Source organism: Ostrea edulis, chromosome 6, assembly GCF_947568905.1.
Source record: "Ostrea edulis chromosome 6, xbOstEdul1.1, whole genome shotgun sequence".
Taxonomy (NCBI): Eukaryota; Metazoa; Mollusca; class Bivalvia; order Ostreida; family Ostreidae; genus Ostrea; species Ostrea edulis.
In genome coordinates, this window is record NC_079169.1 from 39222303 (window position 1) to 39235463 (window position 13161).

General features: G+C 34.3%; 1 protein-coding gene and 1 long non-coding RNA gene across 5 annotated transcripts in view; both read right to left on the reverse strand.

The window, feature by feature from the left end:
• The window catches only part of LOC125682956 (phosphatidylinositol 4-phosphate 3-kinase C2 domain-containing subunit alpha-like), a 372533-nt gene that overhangs the window by 343863 nt on the left and 15509 nt on the right, over positions 1–13161 (reverse strand). For 3 of the 4 annotated variants that reach the window (XR_007372745.2, XM_048923599.2, XM_048923598.2), the window contains exon 2: positions 10485–10613. Coding sequence is in view for 2 of the 4 variants with exons in the window: in XM_048923599.2 (XP_048779556.2) it covers positions 10485–10588 (104 nt within the window). In the remaining 2 variants the exon portion in view is untranslated. Of the gene's footprint in view, positions 1–10484; positions 10614–13161 lie in introns of those variants that run through there. The other variant, XM_056139566.1, reaches the window with a different exon arrangement.
• Positions 5441–9334, reverse strand: LOC130046758 (uncharacterized). The gene is made up of 2 exons (XR_008795757.1): positions 7023–9334; positions 5441–6104 (listed from the first exon to the last, which is right to left on the reverse strand). It is a non-coding gene; the product is annotated as an uncharacterized LOC130046758 (long non-coding RNA).

Here is a 13161-nt window from a genome sequence, read left to right on the forward strand (position 1 = left end):
TATGCACCCCATTCTATTTTGACACTAAACTTGTAGTTTCTGACCCTAGTCAGTCTAGAATTTAAAACAATATCTATGTTTGGCTTTACAGTTAACCCCACCTGCTCAAACATCTGATTCTGTCCAAATTGCAAAATCTTCCATACCAAAACGGAAATCTAATAGGGAATGGTTGAGATACATGTACGACTCTAAATTGGGCTTGATGTTTTGTGACATCTGCATTTCGGGCAATGTTCACATTGTTTTCACTGAGGGGTGTAGCATATCATGAAGTTTATATTTATATGATTTATTATCTGATTTTTTATTTCCATAATAGAATTTATCAAATAAAGTGCACCGCCACGGCACATGATACGCCCATCACATATTGTTAACAGTATAGATTGTACCCATTAAAACATTTTTTTTTTATATCAACTTAATTAAATGTCACAGTGATCTTAAAGTAGGATGCGACACACCTTCTACCTAAGATGCATTAGTTGACCAATTTTGGTGATTCTAGGTCTAATAGTTTTCAAGTTATGAGCCGGACAAGTTTTTGCCATATATGGTCATATCTTCTTAATAAAAAGTCAGTGACCTGGTTTTAATGTGCGACACACCTTCTACCCAAGATGTATCTACAGACAAAGTTTGATGATTCTAGGCCTTGTAGTATTTAAGTTACGGGTCGGACACGAAAAAGCTAACAGACGGACGGACAGACGGATATCTTCTTAATGAAAAGTCACAGTGACCTGGTTTTAATGTGCAACACACCTTCTACCCAAGATGTATCTACAGACAAAGTTTGATGATTCTAGGCCTTGTAGTATTTAAGTTACGGGTCGGACACGAAAAAGCTAACAGACGGACGGACAGACGGACGGACATGAACGCCATACCATAATACGTCCCGTCTTAAGACGGGCGTATAAAAACAAATCAACTTCTTAATAATTCAGAAAGAAGTGTTTAGGTATAATGGTAGCTGGATATGATGAAGTAATGTAACTAATTCAAAATGCTAAAATCACTGTAATGAATAAAATAATATGATGGAAATAATTGTAAAGCATGAGATTATTTGCACCGCGATGCACCCCGAAAAAGTGGCGAAAGAGAATTTCGGTCCAGTGGGAGCACTGATTGTGACATCAAATATGTTTTGACTGTAAGGAATTACTGTAAATGAAGTCCAGATTTCCTGAATTTTGTGATACAGTTCATCACCAAAATTTAATTACAAATGCGATATTGAATTTTTCTTTTAATTACCAGCCAAATGTTTTCTACGGGACATAAATCAGGCGATTGTGTGATTCCATTTCAGTGCTGGAATTTGTTTGTCAGTTTTGTAATATTGGTTGAAAGACAAGATCAATGAACAGATGTATGGTCATCCATAAACAGATAATTGTCATCTTCAAAGAGTTTTGCTATATGGGCCACAAGTTATCTACGTATTGTTCAGAGTTATTCATGTTAATTGTTACATGTATTGACTCTACAAAGAGTACCAACGCCATGACACGTAATGCACCCAAAAATATTTTACCAGTCTCGGGGGGAAATACAGTCCGACAGTCAAGATTCAAATCACTTCTTCTCCATATATTATATATATTATATATATATATATATATATATATATATACTCGACCGTAATTTCCAACAACAATCTGGCATTTAATGTCAGAAGAAATTACCATTTTCTATTCATTTTCCACGGTCTAGTTTATTTTACTTGCACACGTTTTACACGATTGACAACTTGGACCGTATTTTCATGATACAAACACATATTTAGTATCCATTTCCATCTTAAACATCGCCAAATAGTTTTCTTTGAAATATTTGCATTGTTATTTTCATTATATTTTTTGTAACATCCGACAGTGGTCTTTTTCTATCCAACTGTGTCTATCTAACAAGTCTCCATTCTGCACATTCACTCACTATTTTCTTTCATCCACTTCTTTGTTTATTTTCTGTTGTACCTCGCTCTCAAAACTTATTCCAAGCACTATACACAGTTGATATAGAAATTCTTTTAAATAATTTTCTAACTTCCCCGGAACTTTTACAGCCCTGAACTAATGTCACAATGTTTTCTTAGAAGCCTTTACTGAGTTCCGATGTTTACAATCCATGTTTTCTAATCACTACCTTGCATATAAAGAGAGTTGCAGACGACAAGAAACATCTTTATGTAGTGATGAAACAATTGTCGCCGACAATCGATTGTCAATCATTTTTGGCTCTTCGATTCCGATTATCGATTTTATTTTTCATAATCAATTGTCGCCTGTACACTAGTTGATAACTAATCCGAGATTCATCTGACTGTTAACCCCGATTTTATATCGTGATATGTGCGGGGCCGAGTCAGAGTGGACTCCATTGAAAAGTGGGAATTCAGTGACACCAGCTATTGTCGCTGCTTTGCCTACCTTTTATAGCTTTATTTCGCTGGTTTACTAAAACCAAGAAGCGAGGGTTCAGTTATCGGATGATTATTCTACAAGTTAAGCATGACTAATACGATGCTATTGCCATGTAAAAAGCTATAACACTGACAAATGAAGCATCACTTTGACTTGGGGTGCCTACTTGCCATTCGATTTCTTTGCGCATGACGTCAGCACACAAATACACAAAATTCCAATTGGCATCAAAGTAGTCTGACATGATACTCAATAATTGAATCCTATCTAGATTCGCGAAATAAAGTTGTAAAAGGGATCATGAAATTTACAATTTTGGTAGAAGCCAAGTTCCTCTACATCACTATGCATTTAGTTTTTCTTAAACATGCGTGGTTTGTGAGAAGGAGATTCCTGAAAATTGGTAAATTTTGGGCAGTTTTTGCCCTGCCCCTAATATCCCTACCGAACATGTCCGAGAATTAAATTAGTACAGATTTCAATGTATTTCTTTCAACTGGGATAAATTCAAAAAATTTACGTTGCACAAGTTCTTATATATCACCATTATAGATACTTGAGAGTTTGGAAATTAACAACAAGATCGAGGCCCACTGGTCTTATCGGTCACCTGAGTACTCAGGTGAAAAAGTATCACTACTCCCAAGGGCTATGAAATCTAGAAAAAAAATCCTCTTCTGAATACTTAAGCTGAAGTTCAGCAACAGCATAAAACAAGATGTGTTCTTAAAACTTCAATGCCCTCAAAAGTGCATACACTGATGAAAGGCTTTAAATAATATCATAGGTGTATAATAACATCATAACATTAAAAAATGACAAGTTTGGACCCATCCTAGAGTCAAAACCCTGGGTTGTGAAATACACCCTTTTTTGTACATCCTTTTCTGCTATTCCTAAGCATGCATTTAGATTTTATACAGTATCAGCAAACTTACAGATAAATACTGTATTCTAAGTTTGGCCCCACCCTGGGGTCCGAACCCCCCCTACCCGAGGGATCATCAAAGAACATGACCCACAATATGCCATTTTTGGCCTACCAAATTTGGAAAAATTAAAGAACACTTTAGAATAAATCTAAGATTATATTTTTTATCCATAACATGAGCCAAATTGTATTGCGCAATCGTTTCCTCACACCGGATGTTTAAAGCACTCAAGTAAATGCCCAAACCTACCGCAGTTTCACGTTTTCCGGGAAAATCGCATAAATTTGCCAACTTCAGTCTATAAATTCACATGGGCCGCATTACTCACGACTCAATTTTGTAAACTAAAATTAAAATGCAAAGTTAGATTAACACTTTCCATCAAAAAAATTAACTCGTAAGCAATGCGGCCATGTCGAAAAAAAAAAAAATAATAACAAAAGTGTCGTCTGGAAACGTCAGATTCCAAGGAAGTCAATACATACATCTAACGCAGTTAATACGACTCAAAAAGAAACAGCAAAGAGGTGAGTTTTTATGTTGTTATATATTTTTTAAAATAAAAAATCAATATCTAAACGAGTAAATATGAGAGTCATGGCCTATGGTAAAAAGGTACAGGGGGGGGGGGGGTGTTGGGTGTTACACCTATCGTGTATGTTTGATTCCGAAGTCCGTTCCGATGGCTTTAAAAGTACCGATTTCCCTACCTTTTGTTACTTTAAAAATGATATTGTTCGAAACAGAATGAATGTTCGAATAAAACGTACAGTACAAACTTATTCGGCCATACGGAATACCCTAGTTAGAATAATCTGTGTCTCGGGACAGGCCCTCACCACAATCGGTGCCGTAGGACATTATCATTTTAACGATAGAACATTCTCTCTAGGAATACCCCAGTAAACATTTCAATTACACAGGCCCAGCATGTACACATGTATTACGCATGGAGATGTGCGATATATATTCAGACAGTATGATCTATCGTATGAATTTGTCCATTGGTTCTCATAATTTTTACAAATTATGTAGATCTACGTTTAATTAATATAGGCTACAGTTCAAAGTTTCTTATAAAATATTAAGTCTGTCAATCATAACTGTAAAGTTGTAGCAACGTGTTACATTAACAAATGTCCTAATATTACAGCAATGTCAAACACGGCTGTAAGCTCTATCTATTTTACATTTGCACAGTTTGAGAATTTGAACGCACAATATTCATAGATCGAACGGAGATAAAATTACCGTTTTTTTTTCAACTATTTAAGTTCGTAAATTCATAAGTCCCTTGTATATACGTGGAAAGACACCTACAAAAACACACAGAAAGTTTGTTTTTAATGAAGTAGATCAATTTAAATACATATCAAAATATATCTTGTTAAATAATATTTGACAAAACTTGTGTTGAAATGTAGAGTATTCTCTTAATTATGTTTACGTTTTTTCGATGAAGGGCAATAACTGTAAATGGAAAACATAGTTTACTAGTGGAGGATCCTAGTTTTTTTTCTTTCGTTTTGTTTTATATATACACACGAAAATCAAACGCTTTAATTGATTTTAGAATTTTTATTTTGTGCTATAGACAAAATTGATATTGAAAAGATATGTTTTAAATGTTAGGAAAAAAAAAAAAATCTATAAAGGTGAAACGGCAACCCCCCCCCCCCCCCCCCCCCCCCCCACCCCCACCCCCGAAAATGTATTACAATACTACTGATAATTTTTCTATTATTTATATTATTTCATGGTTTTTGCACCAGTTTTCTTTTTGGATTAGGAAAATGGTTTACTTTTTCCTTAAAAAAGGACTTTGGAAGGGTCCATTAAACAGACCCAGGTTGGGAGATTTCAGGCTCTCATGGACTTAATTTCCGTGGAAACGAGGGGGTTATTTATATTCGGTCTTTCCTACCCCGGGATAGGAAAGACCGAATATAAATAACTTCCTCGTTTCCACAGAAATTTACATGGACTACATAATAGAAATAAATTAACCATGTATACATTGTTGTAAACCCCATACCCCCTCTATATGTCACACTGACATTAATCAACAAAACATTTGAAGATACACATTTTCAGTTTATTAGTGGGAAAAAAAATAATTCCAAGTTCTTGAATACAATTTATTAATTGATTCACCAAGCATTAATTAACAAGTTAATTGATTTATAATTAGATTTTAGGAAAAATAACCTAGGCTAATGGGTTTTAACATGAAGATAAGATTTTCATCCAACCCAAATTGTATATTTTAATTACATGTATATGACATAAATATTTCAGATATGCCAAGGAGTGGTCCCTAATTCTTTCTCTGTTTCAACTGTCCATGGAGAGTAAAACCAAAACACAGATCCAGGATTTCAAAGAAATATAGGTCAGTGATCACCACTCTGATAGGGAGGGCACCATCTGATCATGATTTTCTGTGCAATATATGCCAGAGTGTGTGTGTTGCTCCCATATTAAACAGAAGAATATCAAGTCGGTTAGGCAACAGATTCAAGACAGTCCAGCACCACCACCACCAGCAGCAGTTCTTCCAATTAGTCCCCCTTCTGTATCACTCCCATCCCCATGTACATCAAGAGGGCACACTTCATGCTGTATCTGCGAGTGACCAGGTCCAAAGTTAGTTGTAGTCCCAGTAGGAGTAAGGCATGAAATCTTCATTTCAAAAGAGGCCATCATTCCTGCCGGGGCTCGCTTCTGTACAAATCACCTACAACAAGACATAGAAGAACTTGAACCTATTGCTGACAACACCATGTTCAACAAAACAGGAGTGACATAATTAATCAAACAAGTTTTTGAGAGCTGAAGTTTTGAGAAAAGAGAAAATAAGGTTGGATTTTGACGACAGCGAAAGTCTAACAGTGAGCATCAGAATCTCCTGGGAACCCCTAAAGCTGCTTTTGAGGACTTGCTGACATATGTAAACCTGTAGAATATGGAAACTTGTGCTAGATAAAAGCTTTATAACCTTTCTACCAGTGATGTATTTGTTGACAATTAAAAGGGTATTTGATTTTAGCAGAATAATTACTTATTATGAACTACTAGTATTATCATTATGATACTTAACTGGCAAATAACAAACAACAAACATGATTTGTAAATGTTACTTCCTGTATAGATCTACATGATACTTCTATTTTGGGAACATTATCAAAATAGGCCAATTTAGATTATTTCTCATTCTGTGGCATTTACAAGCATGTATACATTACATGTAAATGCAATATAATCCAAACAATTTAAAACTACAGAGCCTTAGGATATATTCTATTTCAAATATGTATCTAGATGTAATTCTATTCAAATCTATATTAATGCCTGGAAGATTTTTAGATCACAGCTCATGAATTACGTTCTGTCAGTCAATAATGTATTGCACAAACATTTAAAAAAAAAATTGTTGGTTAAAAGACCTCAGTATCTTTACATGATTAATACGTATAGGAATATACAATTATTGATCAAGATAAATACAGTAAAATTTATACAGTATCATTTCTCAAATCGTATTTTCAGAGTCAATAATATACTGACTCTGATCCCCTATATCGGTGTTGTGTTGTTATTATTCACGCTATGAAATCTACATGTACATGTAACAAAAAGATCATTTGATACTTACTATTAGGTGTCTACAGTAATTTTCCTTTAATCAGGTTTCACAGCAAATGCTCGTTGAACGTGTAATTCCGAGTAAATTCGAATTGAACATGTTTTGACGAGACGCGGTGTCAACTTATTTCGTTACCATTGCTTTCGATACTCGGTCGTTTTAATACTAAAAAAAAAAAAAATAAGAAAGAAAACAAAAAACCCCAAAACTATGGAATATGATATGAAACAGAATTGTTCCAATGATTCACTTCTTTCACCATGTAAATAAACTACATACTATATTTATTCTTCTTATTTCAGTATTTTAAAATTCAAGTAAAAATAATTTAAAAGTAAAGTTGAACAATCACGGCTTTGAACATCATTTCCAAAATATTTCTTATTTCTATTTCCCAAATTTGGTCAAAAATGCTTATTATGATCATTGAATAAGCCATTCTAGCTATTTGAGTGCATATAACTTGATAAATTCAGAGATTTATAGGTTCATGTACATTGTACATGGTCATTGGAGGTTTATTGTTGTGACGTGTATCCCGAAATGTTAATTTTTTAACATTAAATACCACAATATTCAACGTCATATTAACAAAAAAGTATAGAATATATGAAAAAAAGAAAAACATTTCTAGAAAGCCTATATCCCGAAGATTATTATATACAGAAATTATCAATTTCCCAGGCTAGGCCATTTTTCATGGTTCGTGGGTCATGTTCTTTACAACTTTGGTAGAGGCCTTCCTGCTTTACATCACTATCCATTTAGTTTTTCTTACACATGTGTGGTTCTTGAGAAGAAGATTTTTGAAAATTGGTCAATTTTGGGCAGTTTTTGCCCCGCCCCAAGGCCCCAGGAATCCTAAAATTTATAATTTATGTCCACTTCTTCCAAAGATGCTTCATACCAAATTTGAAAAGAATTGGAATGATAGTTATCAAGAAGTTAAAAATGTCTATTGTTAGACATTTAATTACTGACCATTTTGGCCCCACCCTGATACCAAAACCTAACCCTGGAATCATCAAATTCATAATTTTGGTAAAGGACTACCTGTTCTTTCGAAATATCTATTTAGTTTCAATTTAGTATCAACAGCACTAAAGAATATATTGTTTAAGTGTTTTACATATAAACACTATATACCAAGTTTGGCGCCGTCCTGGGGTCAGAACCCCTACCCCGGAGATCATGAAAGTTACAATTTTGGTAGAGGCCTTCCTGCTCTATATCACTATGCATTTAGTTTTTCTTACACATATGCGGTTCTTGAGAAGAAGATTTTTGAAAATTGGGCAGTTTTTGCCCCGCCCCTAGGGCCCCAGGGGTGCTGGAGTCCTGAAATTTACAATTTATGTTACCTTTGTCCCAAAGATGCTTCATGCCAAATATGAAAAGAATTGGACAGGTAGTTATCAAGAAAAAGTTAAAAATGTTCAATTGTTAACTCTTGATGACAGACAACATGCAACCAATTGCAATAGGTCACCTGAGTAAACTCACATAAGCATTTCACCCAAAAGTTAAAAAAACCACAAGCAGCTGCATCAGACATTCAGAATGTATGAGCATTAGTTAATTACTAATGACCGAAGAATCTGACTGAAATGGTGGAATTAGAAATTGAAAGAGCTAGGGCTTGAACTCTCGTCTTAAACTTGCATTGTAATGCTTAATAAAAATGTTGAAACTTGAAATTTCGAATCATGTTAAAATCATTCTTGCATAGCATTGAGCTAGTAAAATTTTATTTGGGCTACCAAATTTTGCACTTTTACTTGCCCAATGGGCTTGTCGTAAAAATCATTAAGCGCAAAGACTGGCACAAGCAATATATGGTCATGAAGTAATAATGTATAAAAATATTAACTAGCGCTTGATTTCTTTACATCAGAATCAGGATGTATTTAGTATCAGCAATTCATTATCAAGTTTTATCAATATTTTCGACAACCAAAACACATGCGATAAGATATGTCTAATAAGAGGCCCATGGGCCTAGAATCGCTCTTCTGATACATTGTAGAACAGGCAAAAATTCTCACTAACCAAGATTCATCAATTAACAAAGTTTGATGATGTTGAGTCAAATAGTACCTGAAAATTTAAATGTAACTGTCCAAAAGTAGGTCACAGTGACCTACTTTTTGGTCGACACACTCTGAAAACTCAAGACCCATTAACTGACGAAGTTTGATGATTGTAAGTCAAATAGTATCTGAAATATTCAAATATAGCCGTCAAAATCCAAAAATAGGTCACGGTGACCTACTTTTTAGTCAACACACTCTGAAGATTCAACATGCATCAATTGACAAAGTTTGATAATTGTAAGTCAAATAGTATCTGAAATATTAAAATATAGCCGTCAAATTCCAAAAGTAGGTCACGGTGACCTACTTTTTGGTGAACAAACTATGAAAACTCAAGATGCATCAACTGACAAAGTTTGATGATCCTAGCTTTCATAGTGTCCAAAATATGCTTCTAAAATTGAAAATGTGAAATTTGAATGTCTGCAAAATTCAAAAAGTAGGTCACTGTGACCTACTTCTTTTATAAATATGTTTCGAGGCCTCTAGTCGCATTAACTTACAAGGTTTGATGATTCTAAACCTCTCGGTATCTGAAATAACAACCTAAAATGTATTCATAAATGATTAGCCATAAAATTCAGAGAGTAGGTCATGTTGACATACTTTTCACATGATGCAGTACAAGGTCCCATGATCCATCAACTGACAACTTTTGATGATCATAGGCTCAAAAGTGTCCAAGATATGCATCAAAATTCATTTAATAATAATTACCTGCGAAATTCAAAAAGTAGGTCACCATGACCTACTTTTGAGACAACATGATATTAGGTCCTAAGATGCATCAGCTGACAAAATTTGATGATCCTAGTCCTTATACTAAGCAAAATATCAAAGTTTTAACAAAACAAAATTTAAGGTCAACTTTGAAGTGACCTTTGCCCCAGGATGATGCCTTGAACAATTTTTTATCTACAACCTATCCTCATCCTTATGCATAAGTTTGGTGATAATTTGCACAGTGGTTCTTGAGAAGAAGATTTTTTAGTAACCACTACTTTTGTTTGCATTTTCCTAATTATCTCCCCTTGTTAAAGGGTCACAACCCTAGTTTTAATACAAATAAAAGCCCTTGGGCCAAGGATACCCTGTGACAAATTTGACAAAAAATTGGCCAAGGGCTTCTTGAGATATAGCCCTTTTTCCAAAAACTTGACGCACACCGCACGCCAGACATATGGCCATATGATTAGCTCTTTGAGCCATCAGCTCAGAAGAGCTAGAACACATGTGCAATCAATGCAGACATGTATGTACATTATCAACTTATCAGGAATCTACCTCTGTAATTAGTATTTTTATTCATCTTAAATAAAAGGGGAACAAAGATATGATATGCTAATTTATAAGTAATTTTTTTTGGCATTAACCTTACCTCAGATGACCTGACTGAGCCCCAATGTCCCCATGCCTGGCTGGGTCTTGTGGTGGGTTCTGGTATAAAAGTTTAAACTGTTCAGGGGTTGGATTAGACTCCATACTGCTAAGCTGTTGGCACTTCAAACTAAATAAGTATCAATAGCATTAAAGAATATATCATTTAAAGTAGGGGTCTAGTAGCGTAACGTCATGTCCGGATCGAACTCTGGTATTATTATTATCAAACGTATTTTTACATTTACCTGGATGTTTTTTAATTTAGAAAATGAATATAATAACACTCAATCACTTATATTTGAGTAGACTATGGCTCCAATCTTCTTTCCATTTTTTGTCATCTAATTCACACATAAAACCAGAGGTACATATTTGTTTAATTGATATACAGGGGTATTACATGTTAAAATTATCTGTAAATTAAAAAAAATTCATGATATGCGATAATGCACTTGTGGAATTAAATAAAACAATTCTGCACTTGTTATATATTTGTTATCTTGTTATATATTTGTTATCTTCTATTATGTGAAAATCATCTTCAAAATGGCTATTTTGGCCAAAAAATGTGAATATAAATTGAGATGCTGTGAAAATATTATGCTGAGAAAGGGCAGATTTTTTAAATGTATTTTAACAAGCATTCATATATGGACATAATATGTGAGTTTGAATGAAAAATCACAAGTCAAATTTTTAAAATATTCATATTAGTGGTGTTGCAGTGCCGTATTTTTGACTGCTGAGGGCCTGTATTGAGTTCAATTTTGTACCACCATTATTAAAAAACATGAAACTGTGTTAAAATTTCACTTTTAATTATTTAGTTAAACATACTTATTTCATATTTGAGGAAAAAAAATTGCAGCATCATACCTCAAACAAAATTTTATGGACATATTCTAGGACTTCTTCAATGAATTCTGATATTGCCGTTTGACAAATGGGGGTACACATAATAAAAATACCATAATTTACTCATTATACTGACAACCCAACCCCCCCCCCAACCCCATTTTTTTGTTTTTATCATACCCTCAAATGAACAATCTAAGTATTTAAACTCAAATTTTTGAGAAATCACAAGTAGGTCCAGGACTAGGGACCTACCTTAAATGATAAATAAATCTACACTACATGTACGAGGGCTGTTCGATATGTAATGCGTATTGTACCACAGCGCAATAACGCTTTGCACGATTTCATTAGAAACAGAAGACCTTAACAAAAACCTTACAATAACAATAAGGTCTTCCATTAATAATTCTAACGAAATGAACCCTCCTGGCCCCTCATTTATGGAACAGACCCTTAAAACTTGATTTTATTGAATTGATCTCTTAATTATTAACAACTTTTGTTGTACACTGTTTAACAAAACACTGTCAGTTTTCAACAAATATGATCCCGTGGGGATCCAGGTTAGAATAGGTCCTTAGTACCCCTTGCTTGTCATAGAAGGTGACTAAATGGGGAGACTGCAAAAACTGAGGTCCCATGTCACAGCAGGTGTGGCATGATAAAGATCCCTCCCTACTCAAAGGTCATAAGCGGCAAGCATAGGCCTAAATTTGCAGCCCTTCACTGGCAGTGGTGACATCTCCATATGGGTGAAATATTCTCTCGAGGGATGTTAAACAATATTAAGTCAATCAATCAATCAACATATATGGGTTAGACGGTTGGAGATTTTGAAAAATGTTCCACTAAGAAAAGAGGGGGGCCGGTATATAAAAACATAAATTGCTATATCAATAAGAAAACAGAGTAGCAAAGGCCCAGATGCATAACCCGGATGTAGTTTACCCAAGATTGAGCAGAAGTATAAATGTGTAGGTGTTACATGATTGGTTAAAATCAAGAGTGAAATTATTTGGAATTGAAAGAAATATTATAGACGTCTAAATGAATTGTTGGGATGCAAAATTGTTCTGTTAACATATCCTTACCTGGGACCAAGCGCAGGGGGTTGCAATCTCTGTTTTGGTCATTATGCATTTTTACGCTATGGCTGCATGTGGATAGGATATATGATAATCAGTTTTAGGGACCGGGTCATGAATTCCTTGAAAGGGGTTGTAAGACAAAATTATGAGATGACATATTGTTTACAGCCACATTCTGACCATTTTATGTTGCATAACGGTTTTTTGTTTAAGAGTTAGAAAGCACCAAAGTTTTGTACATTATTCCCCTTGAAATCCCTTATTACGCAATCAAGTTTCCCTTTGTGACATCAGCAGTTGCTAAACGTTGAAACAAACAACTTTGCTACAATAATGTTTAACAGAATTTTTTTAGTTTTCGAGATATTTAGAAATTACTTTTGACCCCTCTTGGCCCTTTATTTCAGGGGCTAGCCCCTAAATCTTGAAATGGTCGAATAGGCCTACATTATCTACAACTTTTGTTCTATAAAGTTTAACAAAATGTTTTTAGTTTTCAAGATATATAAGATATTCAGTTTTAGGGGCCATCCCCTGAATTCCTTAAAAGGGAATGCAAGACAAAATTTGAAATTATATGATGTTTTACAAAATATTTTTCCTGTAAGAGATAGAATGTATCAAAGTTTTATACATTATTCCCCTTAAAGGGACTGATTCACGATTTTCCCCAAAATTTTCTTTTTCACTTTTATTGATCAAAATCTTCTGTCTAATGTGTCTAAAAGA